Genomic DNA, 19,174 nt, shown 5'->3' with positions numbered 1-19,174 from the left:
AATAAATTTATACTTATGTGAGTGGTGATGATGGGAGGTATGGTTCTGAGCATGAACTTCAGTAGCAGGCAGACCTGTGTTTGACTCCCTCGTCTGCTCCTTGGAAGCTGTGTGAACTGGGAAAATCACCTGACCCCTCTGGGCCTGTTTACCCATCTGTAAAAAGGAAGTAGCTAAGGAAAATCCCCCACGTTAATGAATAAATGAGTAAATAAATAATTTAACTAAAAAAGGAAGTAGCAATCCACAGCGCTGATGTTACAGTTCAATGAGATGATTGATTTAAAAAGCACCTGTCACAGGTGATTTTAGCTGTTCTACTTTTCATAGGAAATGAGTCTCTGATTGTTGGTCTAGGGGAGTTGAGCTGAGAAGAGGGGAGGCAGGGGACTTAAAGGACTTCAGACCTCTGAAGACCTGTTACGTGGAAGTGACATGAAACTTGTGCCTCTCGGTCCCAGAAAACAGACCTAGGAATAGTGACTTAAGTTTTCAGAAGCCAGTGTAGGCCTGATGAAGGAAAGGATTGTCTAATGCTTAGAGATATTTGAAAAAGGTAAAATGGGCCTTCTGAGGATGTAGTAAATGTCCTAGCACTGAGGTATTCCTCACTGGGCACTTCCATCTGCTAGGTTGAAGGCTGAAGGAAATGACCTTTAAGTCTTTCCAGCTCTGAAATTCTGTAATGGATGTATGTGAGAGTGAGGCTGTCCTTTGGAAAGCCTCACTAATCTAAGAAATGTTTTCCTAATTAATATCAAGATGAATTACAAGATACCTGAAGAAGAAGATTCAAGAGCTCAAAACCAACTTATTTCACTCATCAGAGCTTCTTTCCTATGCTCTGATTCTCATCTCCTGTTCCAGGGACCAATCCTAGATGAATTTCTGTGATTTGAGAGACAGAACAATGCTGATTCACCTCTTGCATGATGAACAGAGACTGCTTTCCTCCCCTGAAAAGTGTTAGGTCCAGTTTAAATCTGTGGGGTCAGATCTGGGGAAGGGACCTAAGCTATCAGTTTGGCATCATAGAAAACAAAATGTTGAGTTCAGAGACCAGAATTGGACAATGACCTTGATACTCCCTAATAGTAAGACCTTGGGCAAGGCACTTATATTCACAGACTCTCAGCCTTCTCTTCTGTTATAAAAAGGTATAGAAAAGGGTTCCTCTCTCTTCTGGTAATAAAACACCACAGATCTATTTATTTAACCGACGAGCTCCCCCTGGTGGCATCTATAGTGTGGAACGAGTATGGCAGTGGCCACAAGCTCTTCCCAAGGGTTCTCCTGTTTATTTCTATTGCGCGTGGGGTATATGTTGTCTCCAGCCAGGATTAAAGACTACTAGTTGTCCCTAAAAATGATCAAATTCCATCTGTGTCATCTAGCCCTTATGCTGGTGAGCTATTAGAGAAGTGCATGTGGAAAGAGTGAATTGTTAAAGTCAAGTGGGGCTTTAGCTACTTAAATGCAGGAAAATGTCAACACCCTCTCCCCCACCCCCCCAGACCCCAGCACCCATTCAGCCTTGTTGTGGGCTGGGAGAAACTTTTCAACTAAGAAAAAAAGATAATTCAATCTTTCAAACTTAAGAAAGAAGAGAATAACTCAACTAACACCACACCCGAGTATTTTTCTTCCTCAGCACTAGGTGATAGAACTGTATACGTTTTAAAAATTATTAATCAAAGTTATGTTTGTGGCTATTTTGACCTTGCCATATGTGATCTGGAATATTTTGTTCTCAACTTCACCAGAATGATGGGGTTGTCCTTTTGAATAATGGCCACATAAAGATGTATTCTTCTGATGCTCAGCCCTTCCCCAAGTTCTGACTTTTGAGCCATTTCCAGCACTTGCCATTATAAGGAGCGCTACTTGCAGCATTTCTGCATAGGCCCCTTTTTTCTTTTAGAATTATTTCTCAGAAGTGGAGGTTTTAGGTCAAAAGATAGAAATAGTTTTTATGTTTCTTACCTATTGCCAGATAGTTCTCCAGAAATATTTGAACCAATTTAAAACACCCACTCCCTTATAATACTGAAAGTCCTTTTCATTTCAAGACTAATTTATTTCTTAACCCCCAGGTTATTAAGTAGCCATCATGAGGCATATAGGAGTCAGACAGACTTGAGTTTGAATTGACAGTCCTCCTGAATGCTAGTACCGAACCTCAATTTTTAATGGGGTTATTGTAAGTATTAACAAGATAAATTACCTGCTCGATGTCTAGCACATGGTAAATGCTTAGTAAGTGGTAACAGCTATGATTATCATCCATTCAGCTCTTACCTGGGGAAGAATCAGAGGAAGAGGGTTCCTTAGGTAGTCCAGCTTGGCATAGGTCAGGACCGCTCTGGCGAAATAAAGGTGTACATCCTGATTTTGACCTTTGGGCCTACAGGCTGATGCTCGAGATCCAAAGTTTTCTTGGCGGATTGTCTTGGATGGGCTCGTTTTCTTATCTGATGTGGAGAGGGAAAAAAAGGTGCTAACATCCAGGCTGGTCTCCTTCCGTGGCCTAGCCCCACCACCTGCCAACCTCTTCTTCAATCTCTCCCAAGCAGTTCCTGCCTCACGCTGGGGACCGCATCTTGATCACAGGGGCAGCTGACTCCAAGGTGCATGTCCACGACCTGACAGTAAAGGAGACGATCCACATGTTTGGAGACCACACAAACCGGGTGAAACGCATCGCCACGGCGCCCATGTGGCCCAACACATTCTGGAGCGCTGCTGAGGATGGGCTTATCCGGTGAGGGCCTGAGGCAGGGAGTGGGGCCTGTGCCTCCCCGGCTCCCACTCCATGTCGGTTCCCCCATCCTATCTGCCCTACTGCTTCCTTCCACAGGCCTGGCTCCTTCCCTCCAACAGAGTTCCAGACTCATTTGTCTGCCCAGCACAGCTAGCAGTGAACAAACTCCACTGATTTACTTACCCTATCCTTCACCTTCCCCACTTCTTACCCTCTCCTGAGCAACATTCAAGCCCACTGGCTTTCTCACCATCTCAGATGCACCGTCTGCCTCCTCTGGGCCTTCATACTTGCTGTTCCCTCTAACTGGTTTTCTCAGTCCCAGCTCTTTCTCAACTCTTTCTTACCCTAAGGAGACAGCTTAAGGGTCACCTCCCGAGAAGCACCTGCTCTGACCATCCTATCTAAAATAGATCCCCCACCATTGTTCTTTGTCTCCGTGCCCTAATTGTATCCTCTATAACTCTAATCACCCTCTATAGTTCTTTTATTTTATTTACTTGATGGTTTACTTTTTTGTCTGTGTCCCTCACCGAGTAGTAAACTCCCTCAGCGTTTTGTCTGTCTTGTCCATCTTGTCCATGTCTTTCTTGTCCTTGGTTGTGTTCCTAGAGCCCAGCACAATACCTGGCACATAGAGGCACTTGATACATTTCCCTTGAACAGTCGCTCAATGGGCATATTCCTGGGAGGGGCATAGCCAGCCAGAAATGGTTAAGTGGACTCTCCCCCTTTTCACTGGCCTATATCGTCACACCTTTGCCTCTACTTCCCTTCTTCTTAAAATGGTCTCATTGCCTTTCTTTAGCTCCTTTCTTCACATATAACCTTAGAACTTTTTCCTTATCTCCACAATCTGCTTTAATATCCTTCCTTGAGATGCTATGGGACTTTGTGCCCTCTTCCCTGTTACAGAGGAAGAGGGGTGTCTAAGTCATACATGAACTAGAACTGAGACAGATCAAGTCAAGTCCTCCCTCTGTCATTCAGTGTCTGGGGCAAATCACTTCACCCCCCGGACCTCAGTTTCCTCATCTATAAAATGGGAATTATCATAATATCTCTTCTGTTGGCCTGAGCATTAAAATTGAGATAGTGCCCGTAAAACTTTAGCCACAGTACATAGCAGACACAATGCATTTGGTCGGTGGCGGGTCCAACTCTCTGTTGCGCTGGTTGACCCTGACTGACTAGACTGTGCCAGGGCAGCAGGTAGAGGCTAAGAACCTAGGGCATGGGGCAGGAGCCTAAGCACTTAGGGGCAGGCACAGTCAGGGGAGGAGTCCTAGCAGAAGGTGAACACAAGCTGGCCTTCCAGAATAGACAGGATTTGGATGGGCAAGGAAAAGCAGAGTGGACTCCCCAGCTTGAGCAGAGTTTGTGAAGGCATGGGTAAATGTGCCACATACAGGACACAGTTCTGAGGCTGTAACTGACCCACACTTAGAAAACTGAGGAGCAAGGTTGGAGAGGTATGTGAAATCATGTCTTGAAAACCAGACTGAGTAGTTTGATAGAAGTATACAAAGAGTAAACTCATGCTAAAAGTATTGAGGAATCTCTGCAATTTTTTGAGCAAGAAAGTGATGCAACAAAAACAATATTTTAGGAAGAGCAGTCTGGTGAGGATGGCTTAGAAAGATAAGTGAACAATGAAGAAATTATTGGAGATGTTTAGGCGGAGGTGGGTGAGCACATGAATGATGCCCTCGCCATTCTCTGGATGTGCCTGTGTCCCAGCATCAAAGCAGTTCCCCAGTAGGAGTGTGCTGACGCTGGGTGGATGTTTTGGCCTGACTTTACCACCCGGATGGGACTTGGGCTTGTCCTGGCAGTTGGTGTTTCTAGGTAGCTCTTAGATGATCTCCAGATTTTCTTTTCTGTCACCTCTATACTTCTTTCATCTCCTGCAAGAAACTAGGTTAAGAATAGAATTATTCTTAATCAAGGATCAGAGCAGAGGGGTTAAAATGCAGTCTTTCCAGCTCTGCACTATCTCAGTGCTGCACTTACTGCAGTGTCGTCCAGGCAAGTTATTTAGCTTCTTTGAACTTCTAGTTGTACCTAGGGATGGTGTGAGAATTTAATTAGATAATACATGTATAACACTTGGGAACAATACTGGACACAAAGCAATTTCTCACTAAGTGTTAGTAGTCAGTAGTAATAGTACTTAGTAACAATAATATTGATATCTGTTAAAAAAAAAAAAAGGGGGTTAGTAGTATCTACCTTAAAGAGTTATGTTAGAATAAAACAGAATGTGTGTGAAGCCTACTACAGGTGCCTGACACACAGTGGGCACTCAAGAAATGGGAGTAGTTTTTGACATTATTTACAAACAGGTTCAAAGCCACTCCCAATTCCTTTGCATTTGGGCCTTGGCTTCTCCCCTGCCTTCCACCCATGGACACAACCCCCAACCCCCTGTGTCCTCTCTCACAGCCAGTATGACCTTCGGGAGAACAGCAAACACTCGGAGGTGCTGATTGACCTGACAGAGTACTGTGGCCAGCTGGTAGAGGCCAAGTGCCTCACCGTCAACCCCCAGGACAACAACTGCCTGGCAGTGGGGGCCAGTGGGCCCTTTGTGAGGCTCTATGACATTCGCATGATCCATAACCACAGGTATGAATAGCGCGGCCTCCCGTGGGCAAAGGGACCCGGAACCTGCTGCCCCTTTCCCTCATTGCCATGCCCTCTTCTTTTTGAGGTGGGTTGTTTTTGCTTTTTATTTTACATTTTTCATTTCTTTAATGTTGTATCTAGTTTATTTATTTACTTGTGGCTGCATTGGGTCTTCGTCGCTGCGTGCGGGCTTTCTCTAGTTGCGACAAGCGGGGGCTACTCTTTGTTGCGGCACGCGGGCTTATTGCGGTGGCTTCTCTTGTTGCGGAGCACAGGCTCTAGGCGCGTGGGCTTCAGTAGTTGTGGCACGTGGGCTCAGTAGTTGCGGCTCGCGGGCTCTAGAGCACAGGCTCAGTAGTTGTGGCGCACGGGCTTAGTTGCTTCGCAGCATGTGGGTTCTTCCCGGACCAGGGCTCCAACCCATGTCCCCTGCATTGGCAGGCAGATTCTTAACCACTGTGCCACCAGGGAAGCCCTGAGGTGGGTTTTTGTAATTTTGTGATTCTTTTTTAAAAAATTTAATCCATGCTTATTTTGGAAAATATGAAAAGTATATTAAAGAAATTACCCATACTCCATTACCTGAAAGAAATCACTGTATATAGTATTTTCTGCTTGTTCTTTCACTATGAGTGTGTGTACAGAGTTATAATCTTATACATGTAATTCCTTTATTTGTACATATAATTCTACTTTATTCTTTTTTTTTTTTTAAACAAAAGTAGAATATACTCAGAATCTCCACAGAAGTCCCAGACCTGAGCGGCTCCGCCAGCCTGGGTTTTCAGTGGACTCCTAGGACAAGTGCAGAAACTTCTGGCCTGCATTACTTTCATTTGTGGATTTGGGTGACCACTATTGCTCTGCACACACTGCATGACTTAGGGCGGGCCTTGAGCTTTTAGCTTCCTCATCTGTAAAATGGGAGTAATAGGGTGGCCATGAACCAAGACAAGTAGGCGGGACCTACTTATAAAGCACTGTAATATATGTGTCCACAGCTGTCTAGTTGGTGGACCTTTGGGGGTGCTGAGATAAGGAAGAAAGGTACCTCCTCCTGTATCTCTCCAGGGATATACACTTGGGTTTTTCTCCAGGAAGTGTGGTATGGTCTAGCCAGGAGTACTGTTAGGCCTTATAACCTATCTGGTTTGCCTTCCCACCAGAAAGAGCATGAAGCAGAGCCCTTCAGCAGGTGTGCACACCTTCTGTGACCGGCAGAAGCCCCTTCCGGATGGTGCAGCCCAGTATTACGTAGCAGGTAGGGCTCAGCCCAACCCTGGCCCTAAACTCTTGGCAGGGTGCTGATTGTCTGTGGGGCAGTGCAAGGAGGCGGCATGGCATGGTGACCAAGAGCAAGGGGTTTAGAATCAGACAGACCTGGGCTTTGATGACTGTCAGTGACCAGCTATCCTACAACCTTTGGTAAATTACTTACCCTTGAGGAGTCTTAATTTCTTTTCTGTAAAATGGGGTTGTAATGACTCAATGAGATAAAGCATATAACACAGTTGGCCCAGTTCATATAGTAAGGGCTCAACATTGGGAGGGATTGGAAGCCTCACACTAGGGTAACAGGGCTGTTCCCTGCAGGTCACCTGCCAGTGAAGCTGCCCGACTACAACAACCGTCTGAGAGTGCTGGTCGCCACCTATGTGACCTTCAGCCCCAATGGCACAGAGCTGCTGGTCAACATGGGAGGAGAGCAGGTATGGATGGCTGCCCAACGTGGCCCTGCCCTTCCCCCTCCCACCCTCGTACCCAGCAGCCAGGGCTGTGTACCCCACACCCCCTACCATGAGGCAGACAAGAAGCCTCATTGTAAATGACGTTACTGTGAAATGTGGAAGTGCCATGACATCTTTGCAATATTCCCAGAGAGGCGTCAGGCTTAGAACTGACAGACTTGTCTCCAGATGCTGGCCTTTTGTTTACTAGCTGTGTACCGTGACTTTGAACAACTCTCTTCATTTTCCTGAACCTTGGTTTCCTCATCTTCTATCTTCCTAGGAGGAAATCCTGGGGCTCAGAGCATGCAGCCAGGCTGCAGTTTGGGGCCAGCTTTGGGAAGTGTTCTTTGATAACGGCAGGTTGCTAACCCTTCTGTTTACAATCTCTCAGTCAGGATATTTAGTAAGCCTTGCAAAAATTCATTTACTCTACAAAGTCACTGAGTACTTACTCTGGGGGTAGCATTATCGTGAACACGAGGGAAACAAACGTGAAATATGATCCATCCTAGGCTGATGGGAGCGACATGGCAAGTGAAACCGTTGATGACATTTAAAGTCAAGGTGTGACACAAGAGAAATGGGATGGAGACTAGGTGAGCCCTTGAGTTCAGAAGAGGGCTCTGGCTTCAGGTTGCTTAGCTGTCACCTGGCTTAAAGGTAGCATAAAGATGAGTTGGCGAGGCAGTCTAGCAGAGTGGTTCGGAGCCAGACAGACTCGGTTTTGGGTCCTGACTGTGCCACCTTCTGCTTTTATGGCCCTGGATAAATTAATTAAACACTGAGCCTACATTTCTTCATCTGTTCAGGGGGTGATGATAATAGTACCTTTTCGTGGGGCGGGGGGGCAGTTCTAGGATGAAATGAAAAAAAGCCATATAAAACACTTAGCAGAGGTCCTGGAGCAAAGTAAGAATTCAATAAATAGTAAGTAATAATAGCTAATATTTACTGAGGGAAGTAACTAGCAGTGTTACTTTGGGCAAATTGCTTCTCTGCTCTGAGGCTTCAGTTTTCCCATCTATAACATGAGACCTCTGAGGACCTTGTCGACCTAATAAACATGTGATTCGAAGTAATGACAGTATTTCAGGCCATCCACCCTAAGGGCCAGGAACTGGCGAGATTTTCCTGCCTGAGGTTTGCTCCGTAGAAACACCCCTTCTCCCTCACTTGATGGTTCCCTGCTCAACACTCAGCTGTGTTCCTGGGAGCCACCCAGGCCTCACTCACAGTCCAGCCACATTCTTGCCTCACAGTGTCCATTCTTTTCTTGACCCCTGCACTCTAGGTCTATTTGTTTGACCTGACTTACAAGCAGCGGCCGTACACCTTCCTCTTGCCTAGAAAATGCCACTCCTCAGGGGGTAAGTTCTCCCTTCGGGTATCCTTTAGGGCATCTCTGCTGGGGAGCATGAGTGTACAGTGCCTCTGCTGAGAAGCCTGCCACTTACCTTGTGCTGGCTGTGATCCTGCAAAAGGAGTAGATTCTCTGAAATAACCCTGTACAGTAAGAAGGAAGGTAATATTAGGTCAGAGAGGTCTGTCAAAGGGGTTTGCGTCACAGCCCTTTTCACTTCCCTCTGAAAAAGCAGGTTCTTTCCGTGGCTTGGCTCTTGAGGGCCTGAAGTAATTGTCTTTCCCTTCTCGTCCTGGACCAGTCTCCTCATTGATTTCTTCCTGGGGCCTACAGTTGTTTTAGGCACCTCCTCACCCCCCACTCCATCCCCACCCCCAGCTAATGCCAAGTTGAAGTTGTGTCCCGCTTCAGCCAGCAGAGGGCGCACAGGCTTTTCTTTATGTCCTTGCCTGCTTTCTGGGAATAGACCTACCCTGGGGGGATAGCCCCACAATGGAACCATCAGACCCTGTGGTGGAAGCTGGAGGGCTGCTGAGGAGAAATGAGAACCTCCTCCTAAGTTGTTGCTGTTCCTTTCTGCCCACCCCCTCCCAGAAGTTCAGAATGGCAAGATGTCCACCAATGGTGTGTCCAACGGTGTGTCCAATGGCCTGCACCTTCACAGCAACGGCTTCCGGCTGCCAGAGAGTAGAGGACATGTCAGGTGAGGCCAGCCTGACTTTCCCAACCTTCCCAGCCCCAGTTACACCCCACTGGACTGGAGGGAGGGCATGTCCTGTAAACCTTCCTCCTGACCCCCACCCAGGCATACACCCCAGAGTCAGGGGACTGGGGCAAAGAGGCTTCTGGACTGTGACTAGTGGTCCCAGTGCCACTTCTTCCTGGTAGGACTCCAGTCATGCTCAATCTGAAGCTCTGGTCCCTTGATACCAGTAGCTGGCGCCAGGACCCAGGGGCTAGCTCCTCGTAGCACTGGGCTCCCTCCTATAAAGGGGTCCCACACAGACGGGCCTCCCCCATTATATTTTCTCCATTCATAGCATCTTCTAGCCTCTGTTCACTTCCAGGCCCTGTGCTGGGCTTTGGATACAGAGGTGTCCAGATCCTCTAGCCCTTGAGAGAAACGTAATTATCTATAGAGAGATCCATGAGAGGCACTTGGATGGTAACGAGGTTCGGCTCAGCATGGAGGCTGTAGGTGTCAGCTACTTTCATGCCCAGGAGTTTGATTAAGAATTCCATTAAACCTGTCCAGGACAGCTTCATTTCTCCCTGTTTCCGCCCCGCCCCCCCCCCGCCACTGGCTCAGAGCATCTGGAATTGTGACCATTACCTATCACAATAACCCAGGCCAAGGATAGGAGTGGTACCCTCTTTTAGATGACAGTGCAGATCCCAGGGACCGGGAAAACCTGAGTGGCCTTCAGGCAGGGCTACAGACTTCCTGAGAGGCTCCTCTGGCCTCCCTTGGTTGGCCTGACTTGGCTCTGTTCCCTCACAGCCCCCAGGTAGAGCTGCCCCCATACCTGGAGCGTGTGAAACAGCAAGCCAATGAGGCTTTTGCCTGCCAGCAGTGGACCCAGGCCATCCAGCTTTACAGCAAGGCCGTGCAGAGGGCCCCTCACAACGCCATGCTCTACGGGAACCGAGCTGCTGCCTACATGAAGCGCAAGTGGTGAGTGGGCCTGATGGGAACAAGCTGCTGAGGCATCCATGGAAGGTAGCAGTGACATCCTGCTGCCTCTTAGGGCTTCTTAGGCCCAGGCTTCTCCTCCCCACCTCCAGGTTAGTGGTGGGCAAGTGCCTGACTCATTAATCAGGAAGCCTCAAACACCAAGAAAGCTCACAGTTAAGTGGAACATGTTCACAAGTAGCTTCAACATGGTGCTTTGTTAGGAAGTGCTGTGACCACTGGAAGTAGGAATTGGGAGAATGGTTAATCCCCACTCTTGGAGAATTGCGCCTTGAATTGGACTTTGAAGGAGCAGTAGAATCTTGCTAGATGGAAATAAGGCATTTGGTGAATTCAGTTGGTATCTGTTTGAAATGATTCTGCAGCTCCTTGACCTTGGGGCTTGCTTTCCTATGCTCTTGGACCGTTTGGACCAAACACGAACAAGATCCTAGACATCCAAAGCTGTCTGTGGGTCTTGCTGAGTTGTAGTGGCTGGTGGTAAGGGAGTAGTAGGTCCATATCCTGAAGAACCCTTTATCTTTGGAGACCACCAGGGCCCCTGGCCCTTCTGCCTGCAGCACCAGCAGGCAAGCAGGCAGGCAGACCCCATCCCCCAGCCAGGGCCAGGATGGGAGATGGATAAAGCTGGGCCCACAGCCATTTCTGCTCCGTCTGGCATCCCTTGGCTCTGCCCAGACAGACAGGCCAGCTGGTGTGCCATCGTCTGGCTGCAACTAGTCAGGCCAGAGAGGGAAGCTTAAGAAACCCACCCAAGTCAGCAGGATGGTGGATGGGGGTTCGGAACGATGCTGCCCCCACGGGCCTTAGCTCAGGCATCAGGAGCTTGCCAAGGGCTCAGATGGCAGCCAACCCCAGGAGACAACAGCTTTGGGGCCATCCTGAGGTGTGTTGCCCCTCTTTCCCAGCAGGTGGGTAGAATGCAGTGGTGTTCAATCAGGCTCTAGGCTAAGAGCTGCCTCATTCCTGCATTCTTGCTAAGAGAGACTGATGATTTCCCAATCCATGGGTATCCTCACCATGTTCTCTGAATTCCTACTATGCACTAGGAACTAGGGACACAAAGTTCTGTCACTCTGAGTTCTTGTGCTCCGGAGTGCCCAGTCTCTGGACAGGGGATAAAGATGTGGACATGCTTCATCACCAAAGAGGCAGGAAGCAGTAAGTCTTTGAATGATCAGGTGAAGTGCTGTGGGCATCAAGAAAAGTTAGGTCCTTTAACTGGGGATCAGGGAAGCACCAGGAAGATGTGATGTCTGAATGGGCTTTCCGTGTCAGCAGGCTTAGACGGAGACGCAAGGAGGAGGGGACTGTCGGGGAAGGACATTCCCAGGGAGATGAAACGGTGTGAACAAAGGCGTGGGGGTGGGGGGCTGACTGAAGAGCTTGTTTGCAGAACAACAAGTCCATTTGGCTGGAGCAGAGGGTTTGGGCTGGGACTGGCAGGAGATGAGTCTGTGAGGTAGCCTGGGGCCAGCCTGGGAAGGACTTGGAATGCAGAGCAGTGGCGTTTTGGCCTTGATTCTGTGGACGATGGGCAGCTTCTGAAGAGTTTTGAGCAGGAGAGGCTGTGCTGAGGGCTGTCTTTTCAGGGAGCTTGATCTGGCAGTAAGTCTGGGTGGGTGAGCCCTGGGCCCAGCCTGCTCTCTCCCCAGCCCCACATGCCTGCCAGTGACCCCCAGAATGTCACATTCTGTCCCGGGCCAGTCTCCCCAGGGCTGCCATCTGCTCCTGGATGCGGTGGGAGCGGTCACCCTCTGGCACCTGGCTGCTCTCTGGTCTGGCTCTCTCCAGGAGCTCTGGGGGCCACCTTGCAGGCAGTAATTGGCTTTCCAAACAGCGCCCGCTCCTCCGCCGCAGCCACCCGTCTGGCGCGGGCCGAGCCGTTGGAGCACTCTGTCTCCTGCCGGCCCCCACCCTGGCCGCGCTGCTTGCTCCTGGTCTGAGCATGGCCGCTCCAAGGACCGGCTGCTTCCTCTGAGCGCTGTAGGAGAAGGAGGGTCAGGAGGATAGCTCCCATGTTGGGCCTGCTCCGGCCTCGTGCAGGGGAGCTGTGAGCCGTGCCTTGGTGGAGGGAACGTCAGCTCTAGGGAGTGCTGCGTAGCACAGTTGGGTCCTAGGCCCACCTCAACCCAGCAGGAAAACAAAAAAAAACCCCACAGCTCCCAAAGGAGAGGTGGCTCCTGTGACCCGCCTGGCTCTCCAGATAAGAGGTGGGAACTGGTCTGTGGAGCTGGGGGAAGGTGTATTTTATATTCCGGCACAGGGTGGGAGAAGGGGGGGCTTTTTCTTTGGCCCCTCCCCACCCCCCCAAAACCATTCCCACTTCCCCGTATCCATGCTTCGGGAGTTTGGAGAAGTCAGTGTGGGTGATTTGGAGCTCCTGGTGTTTGCCCGCCCCCCACCCCACCCCCGCCATCAGCTTCCAGAGGACTGACTCTGCCAGACTGTCAGGCCCCATCCTCCAGCCCTGGGAGGTAGAGGCCACAGCTGCTGTGGATCAGTCAGCCAGGACAGAGGGGGGTCTGGCTGAGGGCTTGCTGCCTGCTGGTCAGACCCTGAGTCCCCAGCCTGGCCCTTCTGGCTTCCCCGGAGCACAGAACTGTCCTTGAGGGCCCCCCGCCTTGGACATGGCTTTGAAGGCCAGCCGGGGGCATTTGAGGAGGTGGATAGAGGAAGGGAGAAGGAGAGCTTGGGGAGCCTGAGGCGGGCAAGATGCCAGGCCTTCTGCTGCAGAGCTGCGGGTGCCTGGGGTGAGTGGGTGCGCAGTTGCACGCTGTGTCCAGCAGAGGGCAGCCGGACACTGGTTTTTGCCTCACACCCACCTCCCACCCTCTACCTACCCTGCCAAGACCTCGGGGCTCCTGGCTTGCCTTCTTAACGTAGTCTGTCTCCTGGGGAGCAAGGCCTGGGCTGAGCCAGGATTCTCTTCATCCCCAAGTACCCTTTCCCTGAGATCTCTCAAAGGTGGGCTGGGGTGGACGCAGGAAGCGCAGGAGACGGAATGGGGACTCCCTGCTTGCTGCGTGGCCCCACCTCCAAGCCACGTTCCCCTGCTTTCCCAGGGATGGTGACCACTACGATGCCCTGAGGGACTGCCTCAAGGCCATCTCCCTAAACCCATGCCACCTGAAGGCGCACTTCCGCCTGGCCCGATGCCTCTTTGAGCTCAAGTACGTGGCTGAGGCCCTGGAGTGCCTGGATGATTTCAAAGGGAAGTTCCCGGAGCAGGCCCATAGCAGCGCTTGTGATGCACTGGGACGCGACATCACGGCTGCCCTCTTCTCCAAAAATGATGGTGGTGAGTCGGCACTGAGGCGGGGTTGCTGTCACTCTATCTATTTGCGGTGCTACAATGACATTCTGGAGAGGACATAGTTCTGAGATAGGAGAGGCCTAGGCTTACGTACTGATTGAGAAGCCACATGACTTTGAGACAGTCACTTGGTCTCTTTGAGACAAGGATTAGCAATAACATGTTTAAGGCACCTGGTGTATTCCCCCTGGGACTCAGGATAGGAGTCAGCTGAGCCCAGTGTGCCTCGCAGGTCATTCTCTTCTGCTCACAGACAGGGCCTTGGCCATTCCATTGGGATCTGAGTTCGGGGTAACTGGCTGGGGTGCACTTGCTCCAGTTTGCCTGGGTGCAAAAGAAACAGCAGCACAGGGCAGCAGAAATGCCTTGGGCGCAGGTGTGGAGCCTCAGTTCCAATCTCAGCTCTGCCATGTGAAACCATGTGACCTTGGGCAAAGCACAGCCTCTCCGAACCTGCTGCCTATTTGCAGAGAGCATTCGAGGCCCTGCCCAGGTCACCTGGGTAGCACTGGAGAGTAAACTAGGTAGTTGTGTGGTCTACAAACACGAGAGGGGAGCTCACTGAGGGCAGACATGGATCCTCCCTGTCTCCTTTGCAGTTTACTAACCATGGGCTGATTCATTAGTCTGAACAGTGCCAGGCACTGTGCTGAGTCCTGGGAATATATCTGGCAACAAGTCAGATGGAATTTCTGTGTTCATGAGTCTGTAGCCTAGTGAAGGAACCAAGCAATGGAGGAATAAAGAATGCCCTGCGGCCCTGCTAGGATGCAGGTGTGGCGGGGAGGGCTTGGTGGCATCCTGGGGTTCTTGGGGAAGAGACGTTCAGGCTGAGACCTTGAGGATGCAGAGGAAGAGTTAACTAGATGCAGAGTGTAGCTGTGGGAGGTGAAGAGTTCCTGGCAGAGGGACCAGCACGTGCCAAGTCCCTGAAGCAGGCAGGAACAGGGCACTAAGAATACAGGTATGATTTTAACCGGTTAGTACCTCATTTGGATCCATGATAACTTGTCTGCGAGAGAGGGAGGGCTTGGGCCTTATGCCTTCAGAGCTATGGATCTATTTAGAAAAATCACCCCCTCGAGGCTCTCTTGGCAGTGCTTTACCCTCCCCTCCCTGCCTCTCACATCCACAGAAACAGACCTTGGGTCTGTGCATCCTTGGGGCTTCCAGACGTTATTCAGGGACCTAAGCCAAGGCCCTCTTGGCATCAGAGGTCTCCTCTTGAACACCCTCAAGGCCAGGATCCAAAGATGCTTCTTTCTCATAGTTGTTCCCAGTTTTCCAGGGAAGAGGTAGAGACGGGTAGCCCTACATTGCTTACTGCTTGGACCGAAAACCGGGTCAAGGGTGGGGAAAAAGTGGGGGAGGCGAGAGAGGGACAGGACTCTCACCTTTCCTTGTTCTCTGCCCTCAGACGAGAAGAAGGGAGCTGGTGGTGGTGGCAGCGGCCCCGTCCGCCTCCGCAGCACAAGCCGCAAGGACTCCATCTCAGAGGACGAGATGGTGCTGCGGGAGCGAAGCTACGACTATCAGTTCCGCTACTGTGGCCACTGCAATACCACCACAGACATCAAGGAAGCCAATTTCTTTGGCAGGTCTGAGGCCCTGAAGAGGAGGAGGGCACAGCCCAGTTGGCAGCAGGAGGTTGGGGTGGGGGTGGGGGGCATGGGGACACAATGCTTTCAGAAAAGGCTCACATCCCAGCTCTGCCTTTGTACCCTTGGGCAAATGGCTTCATCTCAGTGGGTCTCAGTTTCTTCACCTATGAAATGAAACCAGCCCTCCCCACTCAAGGGGCCATAACAAGGACTAATGAGGTGACCCAGGAAGCATCCAGTGCAGCACCTGGACTCTTCCTTACCCGCACCTCCTGCTCCCCGTGCGCCCACGTGCCAGAGCTTGGGTTCTTTATCTGGTTGCTTGGAGCCTTGGGAAGGCACCCTCATAGGCTGTCAGTCTTGGCAATCTTTTGTGCCTAGAACTGTGCCCCCAGTACTGAGGGACCTAGCCCATGTCTCAGACACCATCACCCCCAACCCTCCTTTGTAGATGCTGTACTTTCTTTGGGTAGGCGAGATACACGAATGTGAATTAAGAGTCTCCGTCAAGATCCCTTCTAAACGTCAATGGTGTATCAGGGGCAGATGTGCTGTAGGATTTCAGGGTCTGGATCCAGGAAGGCTAGGACTACTGAGGGAAGGCTTAGGCAGGAGTGTTCCCAGAGACCTAAGAGATGCACCATCTGGTCCTGGCATCCAGGGTGCTTATAATGTACTTCGGGGGAGAGTAAGTAGGAGAGACCTAGGCAGTCCCTGACCCTGAGTTTAAGAGAACAGTTGAGCTGTGACACCGCTCTGCAGTGTGGAGAGAATTACCGTGTGCATGGGAGTTCCGAGTCAGGTAAAGACCCCAGAGTTCGGGGGGCCGAGTGGCTCCAGACTTCCCTGCTCTCCCTTTCTCTAAGCCATGCAGCCTCTGCTTGAGGCCACAGGGCAGTACCCCACCTGACCTCCCTGCCCTTTGCCCCCCCGCCAGCAACGCTCAATACATCGTCAGTGGCTCTGATGACGGCTCCTTCTTCATCTGGGAAAAGGAGACCACCAACCTGGTCCGCGTGCTCCAGGGGGACGAGTCCATCGTCAACTGCCTGCAGCCGCACCCCAGCTACTGCTTCTTGGCCACCAGCGGCATCGACCCCGTTGTGCGGCTGTGGAACCCCCGGCCAGAGGTGAGGGTGCGGCAAGGTGGCAGATGCCAGACAGGGAGGAAGGTAGGGATGGACCCTACGTGAGGCCTCCAGCTGAGCCCATGAGGGTTGGGAAGGGCAGTGAGTCACACAGAGGCTAGGAGCTGCTAGGATGAGTGAGCTCTCACCCCAGGGCCCCAGGCTGCATCAGGGTGGGAGCCAGCAAGCTCTGAAAGCTCCATATGAAGTGGGCAATTCCAGGGGCAAGACTTGTCTCCTGCCTTCCAGGGGCATATCCTCGAGCCAGCTGGCACAGGTGAGACTCACATATGGGAAACAGCAACCGAGGACTGGGTGTGGGAGGGCAGGGAGGGAACCAGATCAGCTCCAACACCACTTGATGAGAACGGTACCTCAGAGGCTCCCTAGGTACCCTGCCCCTCGTATACCACTGCCTTGTGTCCCCCAGAAGCTGTGCGGAGGCCTGTCCCTCATCACACGAGAAGTACGTAGGTTTTAGAGTCTGATGGGCCTCAGTTTGAATCCTGGTCCCTCCACTTACTGCCTGAGGGACTCAACCGTCTCTGATCCAGGTTTTCACCATCTGTACATTGGAATGGGAATGACATTACCACCTCAGAAGGTTGCTCTGAGGATTAAAGAAGTGATGCCTGTGGTGTGTCCGGCCCACAGGGACACTTAGGATGGTGTGGTAGTCCGTGTGGGTAGTCAGGTGGCCTGGCCCCCTGCCCTCTGCCCCACCTCCTCCCCCTTCCCAGCTGGCAAAACAGAAGTCAAGAGCTGTGTCTAATTTTCTATGAATTTTAAAGAGAGAAACCCTATAGGACCCTTCCTTGGGGGGAGAGGAAAAGGAGGATAAAGGAATCCTCTTTGGGAGTGGGGTGGGGGGAGTTATATCTGTGCTCCCACCTCAGGTATAGAGTTTGTGTGCCCAGCATATCCTGGTGTGAATCCTCCCTCATTTATGTCCATGTATGCCACCCCCGTATATATAACCCTACGTGGTGTGCTCCCCGTATATGTCTTGATGTGGTATGTCCTCATCATTTTCCAGCGTGGGGTCTCCAGTGTATACCCTGCTATGTGTATTCCCCCCAGTTTATATCCCAGTGTGTTGTGTCTCCTCCAAGTGTATATTACCACGTGCCCCCCAACCCCAATATGTACAACCCCGTGTGGTGTGTCATCTCCCTCACATACAGCCTGGGGTGTGTGTGTGTGTGTGTGTGTGTGTGTGTGTGTGTGTGTGTGCGTAGGCACGTGTGTGTGTGTGTGTTTGTCCCATACATATCCCAGGATGCATTCCCCTCTATGCATGGACACACGTGGATATACCCATATACATCTCCTGGTATGTACATACCCTCTCCATACGTATAGCTCAGTCTGTGTGTGTGTCTCCCCTGCACATATATCCCAGTAGTATGTGTGCCTCCCCCCCACAGAGTGAAGACCTCACAGGCCGAGTTGTGGAGGACATGGAGGGTGCTTCCCAGGCCAACCAGCGGCGCATGAATGCGGACCCGCTGGAGGTGATGCTGCTCAACATGGGCTATCGGATCACAGGCCTGAGCAGTGCGGGTGCTGGGGCCTCTGACGATGAGGACAGCTCCGAGGGCCAGGTGCAGTGCCGGCCCAGCTAGGCCCTCCTAGCCCTGGTCCCCAGCCCCTGCTACCGGCTGGGTCCTCCGCCCCTGGGCAGGAGGTCAGGGGGTTCTGTTTTGGTTTGTCTTCCCCTTCCCCCCATTTTTTCCTTTTCCCTGTTTTGTTTGTTAGTTTGGCATTGGGGGTGGGGATTGCTACAACTTGCTGGCTTTTGGACTTTTGGGCAATTGCCCCTCGACTGGCCCCAGCCCTGAGCAGAAGAGCAGGAGGAGAAGCCCCTCCACATGCCCACCACCACCTTGCACTTCCGTGTCCCTGGAGGGCTCCGGCCTGCCTCGGGTGGGGAGGCAAGGGCTGAAGCTGTCTTCAAGGACTGCCCTACCCTTCAGTTAGCAGCAGAAAGGGGAGTGGAATTCCCAGTCCATAAGGGCTAGCCTTGACCTGTTACCATTCTCGCTTCCGGTAGGCAAGGCTAGCTCCCTCCTGGTCTTCAGGGAAGGTTCTGAAAAAGCATAGGGTGCCCCCTTCCTTGCAGAGCCACTCTGTCAGGGTGGAAACAGAAGTAAGGATGGGAGCCCTGGAGGGGCAAGGTCAAGCCACCGCTTCCTTGCAGTACAGCGTCCCTGCCCTCCTCCCAGGCACTGGCTCTGGGTCCTGCGCCTGCCCTCGCTGGCCACCCCGGGGGCTTAGCCTTTCCCAAGGGCCCTGGCAGTGTGGGGCGCCCCACCATTCCCCACCCATCCGTGCCAGCCCTTCTGCACCCTGGAGGCCACTCTTCCTTCGGGCGCTCTTCAGCCTCACTGTGACCTTCCTGCCAGAGCTCCCAGCCAGCCTCCTCTTGCTGAGATGGCACTCCCTGCTAGGAGCCTTCCAGGCCCTCCGTGCCCTCCCTCCCATCCCACATGCTGAGCCGCCACAAAGACCAAAGAAGTGATGGCTTTTCTCTGTCCCCTGCTGCTCCGGGGGGAGGGGGTGGGTCTCCTGAGCCACTCGGGTGGGGAAGTCCCTAACTCAGCCCCTCCCGCCTCAGCAGCCTGAGCTTTACACTGGATGCAGCGGTCACCCCACCACTCACCAGACCTCCCTCTTTGCCCCCTTGGCTCTCAGCTCAGGAGCTGCTCCCGCAGTTGGTTCATCCTTCCTCCCCTCTCCCTCTTCACTCCCCTCAGGGCTCACTTGGCTCCAGCCCTCCAGCTGCAGCCTCTGGGGAGAAGCAGCCTCCCTCGCTCCCTCCCTCCCTCCCCCCCTCCGCCCTGACTCTGCCAGGTGCCTCCTCTCGGCCAGGCTTCAGAAAAGCCCTGTAGACAGCAGGGCCACGTTAAAAGCTTTTTCACAGTTTTGAGAAGATGAGGGGTGGGAGTGGGGGGTGGT

At 51.9% G+C, this 19,174-nt stretch overlaps 1 protein-coding gene across 2 annotated transcripts in view; it reads left to right on the top strand.

Annotated features, from left to right (window-relative positions):
* WDTC1 (WD and tetratricopeptide repeats 1) overlaps positions 1-18,944 on the top strand; it is a 71,579-nt gene extending 52,635 nt beyond the window's left edge. Inside the window, exons 6-16 of one of the 2 annotated variants that reach the window (XM_082832539.1) lie at positions 2,574-2,761; positions 5,207-5,389; positions 6,556-6,650; positions 6,983-7,098; positions 8,411-8,486; positions 9,074-9,182; positions 9,981-10,154; positions 13,238-13,473; positions 14,906-15,086; positions 16,027-16,219; positions 17,644-18,944. In XM_082832539.1, coding sequence (XP_082688665.1) covers positions 2,574-2,761; positions 5,207-5,389; positions 6,556-6,650; positions 6,983-7,098; positions 8,411-8,486; positions 9,074-9,182; positions 9,981-10,154; positions 13,238-13,473; positions 14,906-15,086; positions 16,027-16,219; positions 17,644-17,841 — 1,749 coding nt within the window. In that variant the 3' untranslated portion in view covers positions 17,842-18,944. The remainder of the gene's footprint in view (positions 1-2,573; positions 2,762-5,206; positions 5,390-6,555; positions 6,651-6,982; positions 7,099-8,410; positions 8,487-9,073; positions 9,183-9,980; positions 10,155-13,237; positions 13,474-14,905; positions 15,087-16,026; positions 16,220-17,643) is intronic. The other variant, XM_082832540.1, reaches the window with a different exon arrangement.
* The last annotated feature ends 230 nt before the right edge of the window (positions 18,945-19,174 follow it).

The sequence above is a fragment of the Leucopleurus acutus genome (assembly GCF_964270905.1).
Source record: "Leucopleurus acutus genome assembly, chromosome: 2".
In the NCBI taxonomy this organism is placed as follows: domain Eukaryota; kingdom Metazoa; phylum Chordata; class Mammalia; order Artiodactyla; family Delphinidae; genus Leucopleurus; species Leucopleurus acutus.
Note: the sequence above shows the minus strand (reverse complement) of the source record. Positions and strands in the feature narration are given on the sequence as shown.